The sequence below is a fragment of the Bipolaris sorokiniana genome (genome assembly GCF_000338995.1).
Source record: "Bipolaris sorokiniana ND90Pr unplaced genomic scaffold COCSAscaffold_19, whole genome shotgun sequence".
Taxonomy (NCBI): domain Eukaryota; kingdom Fungi; phylum Ascomycota; class Dothideomycetes; order Pleosporales; family Pleosporaceae; genus Bipolaris; species Bipolaris sorokiniana.
The window spans coordinates 1-16,702 of record NW_006911913.1 but is presented as its reverse complement, the minus strand read 5'-3'; the positions used below and the strand labels follow the sequence as shown (position 1 = coordinate 16,702).

Here is a 16,702-nt window from a genome sequence, read left to right as displayed (position 1 = left end):
CCACTGTTACCTAAGAGACTTTCTCTTTACGCGAGACAAGTAGACTCTAAACGTTTGCCCCTGCAACTATAGAGCTACTCAAGATCCTACCCATATCCTCCTTAGCTGTACGCTATATAAGGAGGCTAGGATAAAGATGCAGGAGGCGAGCAAGGACCCCCTATCGCTAGCCTTCCTGCTAAACACGAGCGTAGGCATACAGGCTACTATTGCCTTTATTGAAGAAACTAGGGCTGCAACACAGGCCTGGCACAAAGGAAACCTCGAGAACTAGGGCAACACCTATACTAGGTGGCCTCGCCCTACACCCACCCTACCTCTCTCTTTTACCCGCAAGACCCCCTTCTACCTCCCTCTAGACTAGGCTACGAGCCTCACCTCGATTTAGATAGCCCCCTCCCCCACCTACACCAAAGTGATAGCACTACGTAGATACTTGCGGGCCTAGCCTGCACGTCTTATATAGCCCACCGGCTGAGACAGGACGTAAAACCAAAATAATAATAATAATAATAATAATAATGAACGACAGATCATGTCTTGATGATTGACTGAAGGATGGTTGCATGTAAGTCCTTGAGTTTTGGGAAGATTGGATAATGTAAATTGAACAAAAGAATGCAGCATTTGACAGAGCCACGGCTAAAGAGAGTTTTTGGATTGGCAATCTTTGTAAGCGCTCAGAATGCCACAATATCATGTAGAGCAGGAGTGGGCAGAGGGTGCAAAGTTTCGCATCAATAGCAGGATAATTTATCTAGGCTATTGCTAAAGCTCATGATACTATGAAGAGATTAAGCATGAGAATTAGCGAAACAAGTGTTCTGTGAGCTAGATCAGCTAATGTTACTCTGGCGAGGACGCCACTCTTGAAGATGGGTAAGAAGAGTTGAAGGGCTCGGATGGTGCGGTATACAAAAGTCTTAATCATTCTAGTGAGCAAAACCGTTCGTGAAATTCAAAAGGTTTTGCGGATTCCATTTTCGCTTAAGTTACGAAAGTTGCGAAAGTTTTGCTGCAGTATACCAAGCATTACGACCTTCATCGCCATGTGTGTAGTTAACGTAGACCTCAAGCCCCTTTGCGCCGTTGAGCTTTGCAAAATTTTCACGTATCTCTTTCGTAAACTTCGCGATGGCAGATGTCTGTGCATTTGTCGTGAAGCCACTTCAGCTCATGAATCTTTAGAAGTATTAGTTGCCAGTAAACATAGGTGCACATAGCTGTTGCTAGGACTTGTAGATACGCCATTGTAGCTCGATACGGATACGCTGTTGCTTGGTCTGGTGTTTTGAGCGAGACTCTAGTAGGGAATATCTCCGTGACCATGTAGGATGTCGTCAAATTAGTTGCGGCATAGAAGTCGATATACGCAGCAAGCGTTTTCTGGTAGGTTGCAAAACCATACAGATACGGATTCATGCCATACGATGCTTGAGGAATACCTGAGATACAGCCGAGAGGATCGACACCGAAGCGATTTTCCAGAAAAAGACGGTTGTATGGAATCATGGTCACATTGGACTGGAGGGCTTTGACAGAAAGTAGTGGCTGAAGGATCTTTCTTCCATCATTTTCTGTACCTACATACACAGCATTGACCATTATGACGACCTATAGATTATGTAAATGCCCTGTAGTCAACCTTGACGCTTTAAACTAACCGTTTTCAAAGTAGGCGACTATTGTATAGCGCTGGTCTAAAGCATCTGGCTGATTCTGGATAAACGACTTCAAGACGTTGAAAATAGTAGCATTCGCGCTGACTGGGAAAAGAAAATCGCTGTTTAAGGCCTGGCCACGGTTGGTCTGTTCATGTAATTTGTAAGTAGCAGAGGTTATCAGACCGAAGTTCTGTCCGGCGCCTCTAATACCCAAAAAAGATCGCTATTCTCGGAAAGTGATGCATTAACAATGTCCCCCTTTCCGGTCACAATGGTCATCGACTGGAGTGCGTCTATGATCAAACCATGAAGACCTTGATAGACGCCGATGCCGCCGCCTATGGTAGCACCAACCATCCCAACGCACGAGCAAGATCCAGTCTCTGATAGGAATGGATGTCGGTGCCATATTGAAGAATGTAAGGAAGAACGACCTACTTATCTCTTTTCCAGCCTTGTACACGAGGTTCAAAACTTCTCCGAAGGTGACAGCGCCTCCAATAGTCATTTTGCTTGCTGCAGAATCAATTGATACCCCCTTGAAACCACCGAGATCTATGTTGATTCCGTTCTTCAGGGCGCTAGTAGTCGTAGTATAACCATGGCCACCACCTGTTCCTATGAACAGAATACTGTTGCTTGAAGCGTAACGGACCTTCGCGCTAGCATTAGAATCGAAATACTGGTAAACAAGACAAATTTTGAGCTTACGATAGTCGCGACATCATTGGCAGTAGCAGGCTTCACCCTCATAACAAAGGATGGCGCATCATAGGCGTTCCATCTTTGCTTTATATCGGTAGTGTAGGCTTGAGAACTAGAAAGTACAACTTCCGAGCTAGATGATAGTTGAGTTTTGAGGTAATTTTGAATTTCTCCTGGAATCACTGCCCATGCCAAATTGACCGAGCAGAGTAGTCCGAAAACCAGGTGTGCTGCCATGTTTGCAAACGACGGGTGTCGAAATCGCTCATTAGGGCGATAACACTATATAATCTAGTTGCCTGGCCCGTGGTAACATGTGCTCTATTCTGGTAGTAGACTAAGTCGGTGAGGGTTAATGAGTCGGGCAGATATGGAGAGGGCCCGGTTCGGTGTCAATGCAGTTGGAGTTCCCAAAGGACTTACACTACCATTAACTATGCAATGTGGAACTTGACCTAAAATTCATGGACCGCAACGATATCGATGTCTCAATCTTATCCTTGAGCGCTCCAGGTCTTGCGTTCGCCTCATCTGCCGAGGAAGCCACAAAACTATGCCGATCGGTCAACGAGTACGCCAAGGATATCTCGACCAGTCACCCACGTCGATTTGGTTTCTTTGCATCCGTACCCTCACTTACTCAGATAGACGTTTGTCTAGAGGAAGTGCGCTACTCACTCGATGTGCTCAAGGCAGATGGAGTCGCATTGTTGTCGAGTTATGACGACAAGTATTTGGGCCACGAGGACTTCTGTCCTCTCTGGGAGGAACTTCATAGTCGCAACGCAGTAGTTTTATTCATCCAACCTTTGGCAAGACTTGGGGCGCCCATCTGACCCTACTATCCCCCGACCTATCACCGATTTCCCTCACGAGACAACCCGAACAGCAATAAACCTCATCACGTCCAACATTGTTCGTGACTTTTCGAACTGCAAGATCATTCTATCTCACGGCAACGAAGAACAGTCAACCACACCTTTAGCGAAAAGGCACTGCGAGCGCAAGAGATCCTTGGAATGCGCTACATCGATCAGCTGACGAGTGCACTTGCGGCAAATTCTACGACTGAGATCAATATCAAGAATTGGCTGTAGTATACTACATTTGATATTGTAGGGGATTTAGCATTTGGTGAGCCATTTAGATGTTTGTCAAATGGAGTATACCGTCCTTGGATCGGGCTACTGTTTCCCTTCATCAAAGCGCTTTTGTTATTTGGAGTGGCCAGGCTGTTTAAACCTTTTATAACCTTCATAATTGCCCCTTTGCCAGAGAAGGACGTCAAGGCGCGTATGCAGCATATCAATCTAAGCGCTGAGAAAGTCCATAAATGCCTTGCGGCTGGCGAGCAACGGCACCGATCCGACTTTTGGACATATATCCTGCGACACAATGATGAAAAGGGCATGAGTGTTGAAGAAATGGAATCGAATGCGAGTCTTTTCATCATTGGTGGGAGTGAGAGTGACGCGACGGCGCTGTGTGGAATCATGTACCTGTTGGTAAAGAACCCGGAATCGATGCAGAAACTACGCGCCGATATCACCGCTGCATCCACCAAGCAGGAAGATATCAATATGATAAGTGTAGGTGAGCTGAAGACTCTGCAGGCTACCATAAATGAGGGAATGCGCATCTATCCGCCTGTTCCAGCCGGTCTGTAGCGCATCGTTCCCAAAGGTGGTGCAGTTGTTGCAGGACATGCTATGCCAGAAAACGTAAGCAGACTTCCTAAACTATCACCACATAAGATGTCGAGACTCTTCCACGCGAGTACTAACCGCTCTATTGTAGACCATCGTCAATGTCTCTCAACAGCCAACCTACCACCTCACCAGCAACTTTGCGCACTAGAGCGTTGGCTTCCCAATTCACCCTCTGAATACCCAAGAGATACCAAAAATGTGTTTTAGCCATTTAGTACTAGGCCACGCAATTGTGTTGGCAAAAAACTTGTAATGGCAGAGATGAAACTCATTTTGGCTCGTCTAGTGTTTTCATCATGAGGGAGAAACCAGATCTAAACGTCCGTATGAAATTAAGGGAGTTATGATCGCATTCCGATGGTAGCCGAATATGCTCATAAATTAGCAATGGAAGATTAGTAGAAACCCAGGTAGCAATGGACCGAGTGTGTGCCTGGCTGGGTCGATGTTTGGTAGACCACGAAGGAAAATGCAAACTGCCATGGCTGAAACCATACCATGCAGGATTCCAGGTGATCGACGTCGAGAAGTGATGCATGGTGGAAGAAATAGATGTCAGCCATCCTGGTGGCACATATGCAGCGCTCCCATATGTATGGGGTAAGTCGGCGCAGCTATTAAATACTGTTGAGATGCGGGACGGACTGGGACAACCGGGTGGACTAAGCGATTCGCATGCAGATATACTGCACACTATCAAAGATGCCATGGCTTTCGCTGAGTGAATGGAATTCAAATATCTGTGGATAGATGCGTTGTGCATTCACCAAGATGACAATGGGGATAAGGGCGCTTAGCTCTGTCAGATGGACCAGGTTTACAAAAGGGCGTTAGTAACTATATCGGTATGTTTTTACCGTTCACCTCTTGCAGCTTCGCTTATACCTCTCAGTCTTCCTGTAGCGAATATTGTAACTCTGGACTTGCTGGAGTGCAGCCCGAATCTCGTTGCTTTATATCAGAGATCGAAACAATCGAAGGCATCCAACTCTCTGCCTTTGCTGAGCCATCCCACGCTAGCGTCCTCTCGTCTGAGTGGGACACCAGAGGGTGGACCTTGCAAGAGAAGCTGCTATCACATCAGGTGACCGTGGTAATGCCCACCCAAATGTTCTGGAAATGCTCTCAAGGGACTTGGTACGAAGACTGCCCGCTCGAGACACCTCTGGCCCATTCGATTGTTGCGGAATCCAGCTGGAGATTTTTCGACGACGAGTCTGCGGATCACTTCGACCGCTATCAACACCTGGCTACAGCATTTGTGTTTCGTAAATTTGTCCACAAGAGGGGCGCCGAGGACGCCATCAAGGGGATCAATTGCAAACTTTCACCAGGCTTAAGATCCGCTTTCTACTGCGGCATCCCAGGGAAGTACTTAGATGCAGTTATTCTTTGGGAATGATCTAGTGCCTATAACCACGTCTGGCTCCCACGGCTGAAACACTCTTCTAGTTGATCCTAAATCTCACTCTCTATTCATGATGATACCGGCGCGATCACCAAAAATCACCCCCCAGTGCTCTGGGGCGCAGTGACTAACATCACAAAATGTATGCACTCGCATATCCAGATAGGCAGAGCCAAATGGCCGAAGATTTGCTCGCAGGTAGAGTATTACCGCTTCGACATTACGGATGACTCAACCAATAGAGTCATCCGTTTTCCAGGGCAATACCAACAAGAAATTTGCGGAGTACTTGATTGAGCGCCAGCTCCTCGTTCATTTGTCCATGCTTCCACTCCGCTTCTACTCGACTATCTAAGAGTACGTGCAACTTGCCGTCGTGTTCTGAACGAATCCGAAAGCTCATTGTCTGTTTCTGCATGCTATGCGTGTACTGCTCCCATGGTTGCTCGGATTCTTTGCGTAAACGGCACGCTTTTACGTTCGTTCTGTTGTGGAGCCAGTCACAATGAGTCCAGTCTGACCAAATTCGATGTTGCATTGGACCAGAGTAACAAACAGATGATTGGCTCAGTCACGCTGGATAATTGGTATTGATCCACGCAGCCCAGTAGGATGTTTTTCGCGGTCGTGGCACGCCATGTCAGTAATGGGCCATATGCGATGCTGCCTCGAGCTTCAGGCTGGTTCTTCCATTGCTTATCATTGGAAGAAGCGTTTGACGCGGAGTCGCGTGAGTTACTAGGACCGTATTCGGAAATGGTGTATCGGAGGGTGGCTGTGATGTTTGATGTCGATTGTCAGCATTGGGAAAAGGCGAAGCCGGGTGTTGACATGATAGTGTTGATTTAGTGACATGCAGCGCAAGTAAGACCTTGGTAATAATGTGAACGTTGAAATTATAAGCAAAAATTTCATCGCGTATAGCGTATGCACTTGTAGTCCCGGTGGTTATCCGGAGTGACCCCGGGAGTTATCCGGGGCAACCCTGGACGAGTTATTGTTAGTCCTGGGGTAGTTCCGGCGAAGGCTCCAACCTAGGCACCCGGCCTATTACCTTACATGGTATACCCCATGCAACCCCGGCTTTCCGTTCTGTATCAAGCAGTTCATCAGGTTACCCCTCTGCGATGGTAATTTAATATATTGATATCATCAAGGTTGACTACAGGGAGTACATATTGATAAGTAAGCTAATAAATCAGTTTATGCGTTCTGAAATTCATGTATAAAGAGAGGGAATTCTCCTTGAGCTAACAAGATACAGTTCACAACTCTAACTGTTTATGACACTCGTTTTAATATAAACAACTATACTTATTCACGTTTCTACCTAAAGACCACCAGTACAAACATGTTCGCCCTCAACATCCTTGCCGGCCTCCTCGCCGCTACCATTGCCTCCTCCTCGCCTATTGCCGAGGACGCTACCCTCGCAACCCGCCAGACCACCTGGACGTGCCCTAACTTCGGCAAGAGCTTTAGCGGCGGCCCGGTCGTTACACCAGCCACCGCCGACAACGGCCGCTGCTGCACGACGGGCTGGAGCTACGTTTGGGGTGAAGGGCGCGAGGCCTGCTGTCGCAACGATCCAGCCCTGCTTGAGGACCCGACTTACAAGTACGCACTGCCCTGCAGCAGCGAGTTTTGGGCTACAGGCACTAAGGCTGCGCTGCTGCGGAGCTGCAACCTCGAAGACCCAAAAAACTACCGCTGCAGTGCCGACTGCGATGGCGTCCCGTGGCTGTACCCTACCCCGAAGCCTTGCCCAGCCAAGAACTAAGGGTTCCGCCTCCACATGGCTGCTACCCTCGGCTGTACCACGAAGCCAGGCCTCGTTCTGCTAAGAATTCGGATCTTATGGTTACTCTCTGTGTTGGCTGTTTTTTATTTAATCTTCAATTTGCCCATATTTGTTATCTACAGAGAATTAATGGCTTGATGAGAGAATATATTGTGTTACCGTGCGAATATTCACTATACCTTTTCGACGTAGAATTCTTGCTATACAACATTACACTCACTTGCACAACCAGTTTCCAGTTTGCGCGATGCACAGAATACTCAAGTTACAGGGGCCAATGCATTGCTCAACATGCCCTGAGCCTTATTCAGAATCATTTCGATAGCTGAGAGTTCTACCAAGGCGATTTGAAAAAAACGAAAGCAGCTTTTTGTAATATGTGGAGCTGATCATAGTGACAAGCAGCCTCTGGTGTATGCGCAAGAGACGATATCCATCACGCAGGGACTCTTTTCGCTAGTGTGACAAAAAGCGCTTGTCTAGTTTACGGTTGGCCTACTACTGGTTAGCGATTATGGACATTAGTCTCTAGCATACATAACCTCGTCTTACGAATTGTGTTGCGTTGCGCCCGCTTAGTCATGCTTTCCAATTCAAGGTCTCATGCTTTGGCACCTCATCGATGTGATGCTTATCCCAAGATTCGGCTTGCACCCAAGCATTGGACGATCTGAGCTTGCTGTCGCGTTCCTCCTGCTCAGGTCCATTAGGAAGTGTTGCCTGGCGACCTTTTATGGCGCTCCATTCTGGGACCCGTCTACATCGCGGTGGCCGAATCTCTTGAAATGCATCAAGCACATCCGGAGTATCATTCATTGAATGTGCGCACTCCAGACACTCTGCAACTGTTACTGCATCTTCGAGTGCCATGCTACCTCCCTAGGAGCATAAGTATCTTGCTTCAATATGAGAGCGACGGTATCGACTTACAGTACTAAATCAAAAGTTTCGCAAGTCAGCCGAGGCCCCACCATCACCAAAACTCAACGCCTATGATATTTTTGGTGATATCTCACCCAAAACTGTATATAATTTAATTTTGAAATATAGAGTATTTTCGTAAATACTAGTATTTTGTTTACCAGCCGCGCGTAGCTCTATAAGCTGCGAGGCGGCGAGGCATTAAGTTAATAAGCTGTTCTATACTCTTTCTTAGTATCCGCCGCCAGCTATCTTTTAACGCGTGGCAAAAGCCATCTATCTGTTCCTGACTTTTACTATAGTTATTATACTATAGATAGAACTTATTCATGCGTCGTTTTAGCTGCTACTAGAGGTGCTTAATAAGGTTAAGATCTAGTGAATACGCTGGCCAGTTAAGTGTTGTAATATGGTGATCTATAAGGAAACTCTATACGACTCTGAACGTATATATACGCGCGTTATTCTATATAAATAATTATAAGGGCCTATAAGAAGGTAGAAGGCCTATACGAAGGGCTTTAATATAACTTTGGCTGCTATAGCTACTACGTTTAGCATTAGTATCCCTTTCTATTATTACTAGTGGGCTGCGTTGACCTCGCCCACGTTTATCCAACTATATAGCCCCCTACACTATCTACGTAGCTACCTTGCCCGTAGTCACTTCCGTAATTATACGAGCTTTCTATTTTTCTTCTAGATATTGAAAGCACCACTCCTATTCTTAGTAAGTACTCTTCTATATAGAGTACTTATCTAAGAACTTAACTATGCGGCGATGCTAAGGAAAACTTCTATATCGTATAGTAAACCGTAACCGCTTACGGGCATATTTTAGAGTTAATTTTAGACACTTTTTACAGAGATATTTAACTATATTAAGACGGCGGAGCATCTAATAAAGCGTGGACTTACTAAGGGTGGGTAAACGGGTGCCGTTAGGTTGCACAATAGTCGCAGCTTTAAGTAGCTGTTTATACTTAATTTTAGGCGAACGGCGTGCTTCGCGAAAGATAATCTTCTTTTAGTACCTTAAAAGTATCTGTAGCTGGCCGCTGCGAGGTCTATCTACTATCGTTGAGGTGGTGTTAAACTTTTGGTGGAGGCGGGTGATAGTAGAGAGCGCGCGTAAAAAGATAGCTACAACTTCAGTTGCAGTGCAACCACCACGTAATATGCTAATTGCAATATTTCGCTCCTCTATTGTTATATTTTAGCGACGGCAAGTAGTTTGCGATATTCTATGATTGAATTGGTGCGCTGTAGCGTTAGTAGGAGGTATTCAAAATGTGGACGGTGGGGAGTGGGGTTTTGGTGGGGCAGCTTGACTTGCAAAACTTTTGACGCGTGGCTGTACTTATCTCACCCAAGGAAGGGTATCATAGGCATCATCGCCTATGAGAACAATCTTTCCGCAGCCGCTGACCCATGACGAGGACATACTCTCTTTCAATTGCCAAACTTGGCCTGTTGAATATAGGACCGTATCCTTTGCATGGTGGGTGGGAAGTCTCGGAAAACTTCTTTGAAGCATTCCATATCCTGGCGACGTTCTTTTCCCTCTTTTTGGAAGCCATGTCTCGCATGGCAGCAATAGAGACCTAGGAACCATTCATTCTCTACCCAACATTGATAAATAGAGACTGCTGTTCAATCATCAGATCTCTGCCTACCTCGTCGAACTGGCATGGCAGTGATACTTGCGAAGGGACCGTACCACAAGCTTATGTGATCCATGAATTCAGAAGTTTCGTCGTTTGACCTTACTGTGGCCGCTGGTACAGTTACTCGTGTTATATCCATACCACCATCATGAACACAAACCAGGCGCGGCGCGACGCTTCTGCGAACGCAGGATTTGTATTATGTAGTAAGCACTGGTCTTGAGCTTCATCTCGCGGAATGATATCTTTGAATTCTACTCACCGTCAGCACCAACGACCAGTTCTGCCTTCACCTTTGTCTACATTTGATCTTCATGATCACTGTGTGTGGGTACGTATAAGAAAAGAGATCAAGTGGTAATATTACCATGATAGAGGTGTTTTGATTCGTCCGAAGTACCACCGAAAAAGACTACCCAATAGCTCCACACCATGCTCACACACAATAGTTCTTAGAAGCTCCCTTTACAAATTACTGTGACATTCAATTGAGCACATTGGTGGCTCGCGACCGCTCTAGCTTATGTTTATTTATAATCAATTGGCAGGGGCGGGCTGTAACTCTCAGGCTTTAATGATAACTCCGCGCATTCCCCCTTGTTTCATAGGCGGGAGCTCCTCTCGTCCCATCCAGCTTGGCGCTCCAGGTCAGTGACAGAGCTCATGTTGCTGGCACGCGAACAAAAGTGCAGTAAATGACCAAAACACGCCACTCGTCTCGGCTTCCTATAGTAAGAATAACGACTGTAACGCTGGTGTCTCAAGTAGACCTCCATCGTAGCTTTATCTCTACTATTAAAAGCTCCGCTCTCCCGTTCAGAAGTATTCCCCAAGACGCCGAGCTTGGCAAAACTGCATTGAATGCATAGGGTAGCGGGCACAATATGCGATCAACGACTGTCAGATGTGTCAGCCAAGAAGCTCATACAATGCTCTAAAAAAAAGTAGGTATTCATGATGATTGCTTATATGGTCCGTTAAGTTGGCGTAGGTATATATATCGCCTTATCTTCACAATCCTTTCCAATTCTCCAAGCAACACCTCCTTAAGCAACAGTCTTGTTCAACAACAGTCTTATTCAACAACAGTCTTTTTCAGCCACAGTTTCTTTTTACATTCAGTTCCGGCAAACCTTTCACTTAACTGGTCTCTCTTCTTATCACTCCATCATGGCATTTCGCGCATTTGCTCTTCTTCTTACTACAAGTTCCCTTATCGCTGAAGGGTATGGCTCCAGTCTACATCCTTCTCTCTTTGAGAAACGTCAAACATGCCCAACATGTCCCCTTGGTGGCAATCCCATCGCTAAACTCGTGAAGTTTTTTGTCACCGGAGGAGATCAGCAAAGTACCGTTGATTGCAGGTATGAAAATACATTCAAGGAGTGTTATACATTAACTAATGGCCTATTTTCTCTCAGAATGGAATCTGTATTCGGTCTTCCGTCTGACCTCGGAGGAGAGGGATCCGGAGACTTCGAGGCCGCAGTCCGTGTCAATTTCGACGAAGACCAGCTTGGTTGCTCTGTGGAAGGCGTTTCCCTCCCTATCGGCAATGAAGTTGAAGATACTATATGCGTCGCTGGAGGGTGTTCCGTCTCGGAAATCACAGATCAGAGTGCCCTTGTCACTTGGGGGGCCTGTATTGTCCGGCCTGATACCCCCGTTGCCGAAAATCAGGCTCTTACAGATGCCGAGTGTATCCCTGCTCAGGGTGCAATACGGTTTGCGAGATTCCACGACACCGGAGACTGCAGCGGCACTGAAACCGTGACGGAGCTAACTGTTGGTGGACGCAGCACCACTGAGTTTTCGCCTAATAATGGTGGCGGCATTTTCCATGGTGGCATCGTTACTAGATGTAGCACTGTCGGCACTGCTTAATATCAAGCATGGCAATCCTAACTATCGCGATGTAGAGCACAGCGTGGAATTAGTGCAATAAATGTTGTAGAACTATGTCCAGGTTTCAGTCTTCCAAGATGCATTTTTATAAGGAAAGAATCTAAGATCTAGTAAAACTAGCAGCTATCCCCCGCTCCACCCATTGACACTATCACGTCCACAGTCCAAAGCAGTTTGTACTCTCGTCAGCGGGCACGGTCGCTCGTGGCAGCAGGTTCAACCATTGCTGTATGTCTTTCAGACAGCTATAGGAAGAATCAACCAAGGTAAGATGCTGACTACTAAGCAGCAGTTGTGGCTGAGACAATTCTCCCAAGCACTGCACAACCTGACATCAGCCAGGAACTTTTTTTCGGAACGAAGCTTACCCACGAATTTAAGAGTGGACCATAACACTGTACTTCCCAAGTATAAAGCACAAGGGTGAGCTGATGAATGATTCGGACCCGATTGTGAAGATGCTGGTATTGAGTTGCTTTGGGCATACTACGTAGCATTTTCTCGCTTCGGAATTTCCTCTTGAGACTTCAAACTTGACAAGCGACAAGTGGAAAGTCGATCAGCTGCATTTCTACTACGATCCAGAATAGGACGTGCATTGCGCGAAAAGCCCTCGATGCTAAAATACTGTCCTCAATCTTTTACTCATAGCCTTCGAGACACTCTACCGCTCACACTCTGCTGCCTTCCCATCAGGAGCGTCTAACGCCTCGCCACCATCTTCGATCCCTTACTCCCTTTCGCCGGTGCAGGAATAATAAATTCGCCATTCGTATCGATATCTCTTTCCTTGAATGTATCAAACACATGTAACGACGGTCCCGTCTTCTCCTTTCCTTCCTCGTAAACATCGTACTTGACTAGCAACGCTGCAAGTAAGACGGAAATCTCTCTTTTTGCGAGATTGATACTGCACACATCTGTCAGCTTTCTGTCCAAAGGGTTAGGGCAGGAAGACACGTACTCAATACACCCTCTCGGCCCTTTCGAAACCCCAATAAATGCGCGCGACAACTTAGGGTTTTCAATCCACCCCTCGGGCCTAAACTCCTTCGGACTTTTGAAGACTGAGGGTGTTTTGTGCAGAATTGTGGGCATCATGCTATACGTGATGCCTGTAGGAACTACATGCTCGCCGTACACGACGGGATCGGACGAGTAGCGCCACTGCCTGTTTACGACGCCGGGGTGCAGGCGAATGGTCTCCTGGATCACGGCGTTGGAGTAGGGTAGCGCGTCGAGTTGGGCGAAAGAAGGCGGATTGGGGATAGAAGACAGCTCGACCTTGACGGTAGCGAGGATAGATGGGTGCGTGTAGAGCGAGAACATCGCGGTGCTAAGGGTGTGCGCTGGAGATTTGATGTTCGGCTGGAGTTCCACGTCTTTGAAGGGGGTGAGAAACGGGGAAGGAGTTGATGGTCTTACGCATGATCCCTTCGCCGGCGAAAACAACGAGTTGCGCTTCGCTCGCAAGACGGTGATTTGTCTTTTCTACGTCGGGAATCGAGCTGTTCAGCACGCCGCCAAAGATTGTGCTCTTAATACGTTCGGGATCGTTTGAGGTCCTAATCTCTTCGACCTTCTTGAGCCACCACTGAGCAAACACATCAGTTCATTCAGCCCTTTGTTACCGTCACGTGTCAAACGTACCATTTTCTTCTCCCACATCTCTCTAAGGCCCTAGCCAAAGTTTCTCATCATCCGGCCGGGCGTCTTCGCTACCATCCACCCGACGATGGGCCAATGCCCAAAGGGATGGTTGAGGCTGAAGAACATGTCAACGGCTTTGAAGTACGGCTTCCCGCACTGGTGTTGTTGAGGAAATGGAAGCAGTCGCTAAACGCATACTGCACGACGGTGTCGCTCGCATATGCCTTGAACGGTACACTCACCTCAATGGACCCGCTAGCCTGTTCGATCCGGTTCAGTACCTTTTCGGTATGTTCCCTGGTCACGGGCTCAAGTTTGCGGACGCTGGAAACGGAGAAGAAGGGATTGATGATGCTGCGGCGCTTGCGGTGCATGCCGTGGTCTTCGGTGGTGGTCATGAACTCTGAAGCTGGAAGTGTAAGTGGATAGGTCAAACGTACGTGTGATTCCAATCGTAGACTTACTTCCACTTCGCTTGCCCACGATGATGGGTCTGTAGGTTTTACCCTCGCCTGCGCCAGGGTAAAGGAAGTCGACAAAGTCTGGGTCATTGAAGTGTACCTCGTTGGGTCTGATGGCTGCGTTAGACAAAGTCCAAGTATCTGATTTATGTATAAGGCTGTGACGAACCGTATTTTTGATACATTTTCCTGATCTTGCGAAATACTGTCCACCTTGCCAGGCATCGTAGTAGATTTCATACCATGAAGTCAATGCTGCTATCCTGGGACCCAAGATTTTGGCAAGGGGGTGAATTATCACTATGAAATCGTTCAATTAGTAAAGACGGCTCTGATATTTGACTGGCAAACACGTACGTCGATACAGCCCAAGAGTAATACCATAGCTCAGAACAATAGCTGCAGTTTAGTATACAACCTTGCGTCTAGATTCGTCATCCTGATACAGAGCCACCAAATTCTCGCGTACGTGTTCCATGGCGTTTGCTTAAGTTGAAAACATACAATGACATGAACAACGTTTAGAAAGTGCCATTCCCTTGGCAGGGACGGGATATCTAAATCTATCAAAGATTTGCTCTGCATTGACAGTGATCAAGTTACCGAGAAACCATTGCCAAACGTGAAGTCGTAATCTCATCCTGGAGGACGACGGTAATGCCAATCGTGTATGTCAGCTTGTGTATAGATTTCATGCAAGGTCATTTGAGTGTTGCGGGACGTAACAGCCCACTGTGATAGATGTACACTACACTGCTTTGTGTTTACTATGCGTCGCTTGACTAAATCTACCTGCATCTGCGGCCTGGCTTAGCTAAGCTACCATCGAAGGTAACCCCCGATGCGGGTTTGTGGCACAGTGATTAGAAATGCAAAACATCGCTGTAGCTAGCGCCTTAGCCTTCACCTTCGCACATAGTCTCTCTTTCAAGAAGCCATCTTAACCGTCACATATTCACCACCAAAGCACCCAAAGAGAACAAAAACAACAACTTCACCCGAACAACATGGCCTCCACCACAGTCCTCATCACCGGCGCCAACCGAGGCATAGGCCAAGGCCTTACTGAGTGCTTCCTGGCAGAAGCCAATCATACTGTCATTGCCGCAGTGCGCAACCCCGAACACCCAACCGTGCAGAAACTGCAAGAGCTGCCAAAAGATCCCGACAGCCAGCTCATTGTCGTGAAGCTCGATGCAAGCGTTGAGGAGGACGCAAAAAATGCTGTTACCGAGTTGCAGCAGAAGCATGGAATCGACCACCTTGACATCGTGATTGCGAATGCGGGCATTGGGTACATCTACCCCACCGTCGCAGATGTCAAGATTTCGGATATCAAGGCGCACATGGAGTGCAATGTGTATGGCGTGATAGCGCTATACCAGGCGACACGGGATCTCTTGAAGAAGTCGTCGCGCGAGCCTATATTCCTGCCTATGGGGTCGTCGGCAGGATTGTTGATGTAAGTTGACTTTGACGTTTCTCTCGCGATTTTGGTTGACCGTGGCCTTTAGCAACCATCTACCCATTCCCAACGCCGCGTACGCGCCTACCAAGACAGCAATCAATTGGTACACAATCCGCATCAACGACGAGGATGAGTGGCTTAACTGCTTTACCATCGACCCGGGCCATGTTTCGACGGATCTGGGCGACGGGGCGGCAGTGGCAGTAGGTATAGGCGAGAAGGCGCCCCTCTCGGTTCAGGATTCATGTGAAGGCATGATGAAGTTGTTCGCTAGGGCTACGAAGAAGGAGTTCGGTGGCAAGTTGATGGTCTACACCGGGAAGGTATCGCAGTGGTGAGGGCATTTTAAAGCCCCTCCCTGCAATGCGTGCGCTGGGTACCTGAAATAGATTAATGATGGACCCTACCGGGTTCTTACCTCGGGGTAATTAGATTGATAGGCTTATCAATGATACTATAGAATCCACTCTGCATTGATCTGGACGTGGGAAGGTGGAGAATCATCATGAAAGCCCACAACGCGACGTGAACATTGAAGTTGTTCAGGGTCCATGCAATGTCTACGGTCGCTACCACCAGTACTGTATATGGTCAGTGCGTGCAATAGTTCAGCTCATGCAATAGTTCAGCTCATGCAATACTCTACTAGAATATGTACCTACTAAAAACTAAAGCTTTTAACTACTACTAATACGTTATCATTATATATTTTTATAGTAGAGTACTAGTATAATTATATACAGTGGGGTGACAAAAAAAAAAGAACTCAAAAAAGTTGTGATTTTCAAACATCCATTGCTCAATGGGTATTAGCGCTAAACTAATAAAAAATATATCGTTGAATAGAGAATTTCTTGGCGTTTAAGATGTTGGTCTAGTAAGGTTGCTTAGTCAGCAGCAGGAAGGCTATTTTGTTAGAGATATAAGCTAATCAGCTAATCTCTGACATAATCCGGGTGCTCGGCACTATACTCGGATTCTTCAGTCAACCAATCCCTATACAATTCATCTATCTATTACGTCTATAGCTACGTAATCTACTACTAGATAGATTCTTCTAGAATCTAGTACAGCAAATATATATAGTAGTAGAATAGCTAGTAGATAGAAACCAGAGCAGATTACAAGAACAGATCAGACTACTAGATCAGATCAATCCAATCCTTATCTCTCTCCCCTAGCATTTCTCTCTTTTCATCCTAGAACCTATCGATTCGCTACCTCTGAGTCTATCGCTAGACAAGTAGACTACTATACCTCTGAGCTAGCTATAGAACAAGTAGCACCTGTCACGGTACGGGCTCACGGGCAGAGAGGACAGGCGCGTGTACAGGTTCTATTGC

The 16,702-nt window shown here is 46.8% G+C and overlaps 8 protein-coding genes across 8 annotated transcripts; 6 read left to right on the top strand and 2 right to left on the bottom strand.

Annotated features, from left to right (window-relative positions):
- Positions 1–992: 992 nt before the first annotated feature.
- COCSADRAFT_176338 (uncharacterized protein) lies at positions 993–2,606 on the bottom strand (the record flags this gene model as incomplete). Its single annotated transcript, XM_007707436.1, has 7 exons — positions 993–1,167; positions 1,247–1,614; positions 1,684–1,854; positions 1,875–2,047; positions 2,103–2,319; positions 2,376–2,453; positions 2,493–2,606. 7 exons carry the CDS (start codon positions 2,604–2,606, stop codon positions 993–995), a joined length of 1,296 nt encoding a protein of 431 aa, XP_007705626.1.
- Positions 2,607–2,833: 227 nt separating this feature from the next.
- On the top strand, positions 2,834–3,205 carry COCSADRAFT_31246 (uncharacterized protein; the record flags this gene model as incomplete). Its single annotated transcript, XM_007707343.1, has 1 exon — positions 2,834–3,205. One exon carries the CDS (start codon positions 2,834–2,836, stop codon positions 3,203–3,205), a length of 372 nt encoding a protein of 123 aa, XP_007705533.1.
- Positions 3,206–3,664: 459 nt separating this feature from the next.
- COCSADRAFT_165338 (uncharacterized protein) lies at positions 3,665–4,226 on the top strand (the record flags this gene model as incomplete). Its single annotated transcript, XM_007707435.1, has 2 exons — positions 3,665–3,958; positions 4,167–4,226. The coding sequence occupies 2 exons, from the start codon at positions 3,665–3,667 to the stop codon at positions 4,224–4,226; spliced, it is 354 nt and encodes a 117-aa protein (XP_007705625.1).
- A 699-nt stretch (positions 4,227–4,925) lies between these two features.
- COCSADRAFT_31245 (uncharacterized protein) lies at positions 4,926–5,480 on the top strand (the record flags this gene model as incomplete). Its single annotated transcript, XM_007707342.1, has 1 exon — positions 4,926–5,480. The coding sequence occupies one exon, from the start codon at positions 4,926–4,928 to the stop codon at positions 5,478–5,480; it is 555 nt and encodes a 184-aa protein (XP_007705532.1).
- A 1,279-nt stretch (positions 5,481–6,759) lies between these two features.
- COCSADRAFT_41645 (uncharacterized protein) lies at positions 6,760–7,475 on the top strand. The gene has a single exon (XM_007707354.1). It carries the CDS (start codon positions 6,838–6,840, stop codon positions 7,264–7,266), a length of 429 nt encoding a protein of 142 aa, XP_007705544.1. The 5' UTR covers positions 6,760–6,837; the 3' UTR covers positions 7,267–7,475.
- A 3,570-nt stretch (positions 7,476–11,045) lies between these two features.
- COCSADRAFT_348641 (uncharacterized protein) lies at positions 11,046–11,815 on the top strand (the record flags this gene model as incomplete). The annotated part of the gene is made up of 1 exon (XM_007707434.1): positions 11,046–11,815. One exon carries the CDS (start codon positions 11,046–11,048, stop codon positions 11,757–11,759), a length of 714 nt encoding a protein of 237 aa, XP_007705624.1. The 3' UTR covers positions 11,760–11,815.
- Positions 11,816–12,482: 667 nt separating this feature from the next.
- COCSADRAFT_176336 (uncharacterized protein) lies at positions 12,483–14,531 on the bottom strand (the record flags this gene model as incomplete). The annotated part of the gene is made up of 8 exons (XM_007707433.1): positions 12,483–12,690; positions 12,745–13,129; positions 13,206–13,374; positions 13,503–13,564; positions 13,588–13,839; positions 13,895–14,191; positions 14,249–14,290; positions 14,396–14,531. 8 exons carry the CDS (start codon positions 14,529–14,531, stop codon positions 12,483–12,485), a joined length of 1,551 nt encoding a protein of 516 aa, XP_007705623.1.
- A 367-nt stretch (positions 14,532–14,898) lies between these two features.
- Positions 14,899–15,697, top strand: COCSADRAFT_103200 (uncharacterized protein; the record flags this gene model as incomplete). Its single annotated transcript, XM_007707432.1, has 2 exons — positions 14,899–15,353; positions 15,406–15,697. The coding sequence occupies 2 exons, from the start codon at positions 14,899–14,901 to the stop codon at positions 15,695–15,697; spliced, it is 747 nt and encodes a 248-aa protein (XP_007705622.1).
- Between the last annotated feature and the right edge of the window lie 1,005 nt (positions 15,698–16,702).

Bases quoted from the DNA above. Each gene is read 5' to 3' on its own strand.
- COCSADRAFT_41645 (XM_007707354.1), top strand. From the start codon at position 6,838: ATGTTCGCCCTCAACATCCTTGCCGGCCTCCTCGCCGCTACCATTGCC.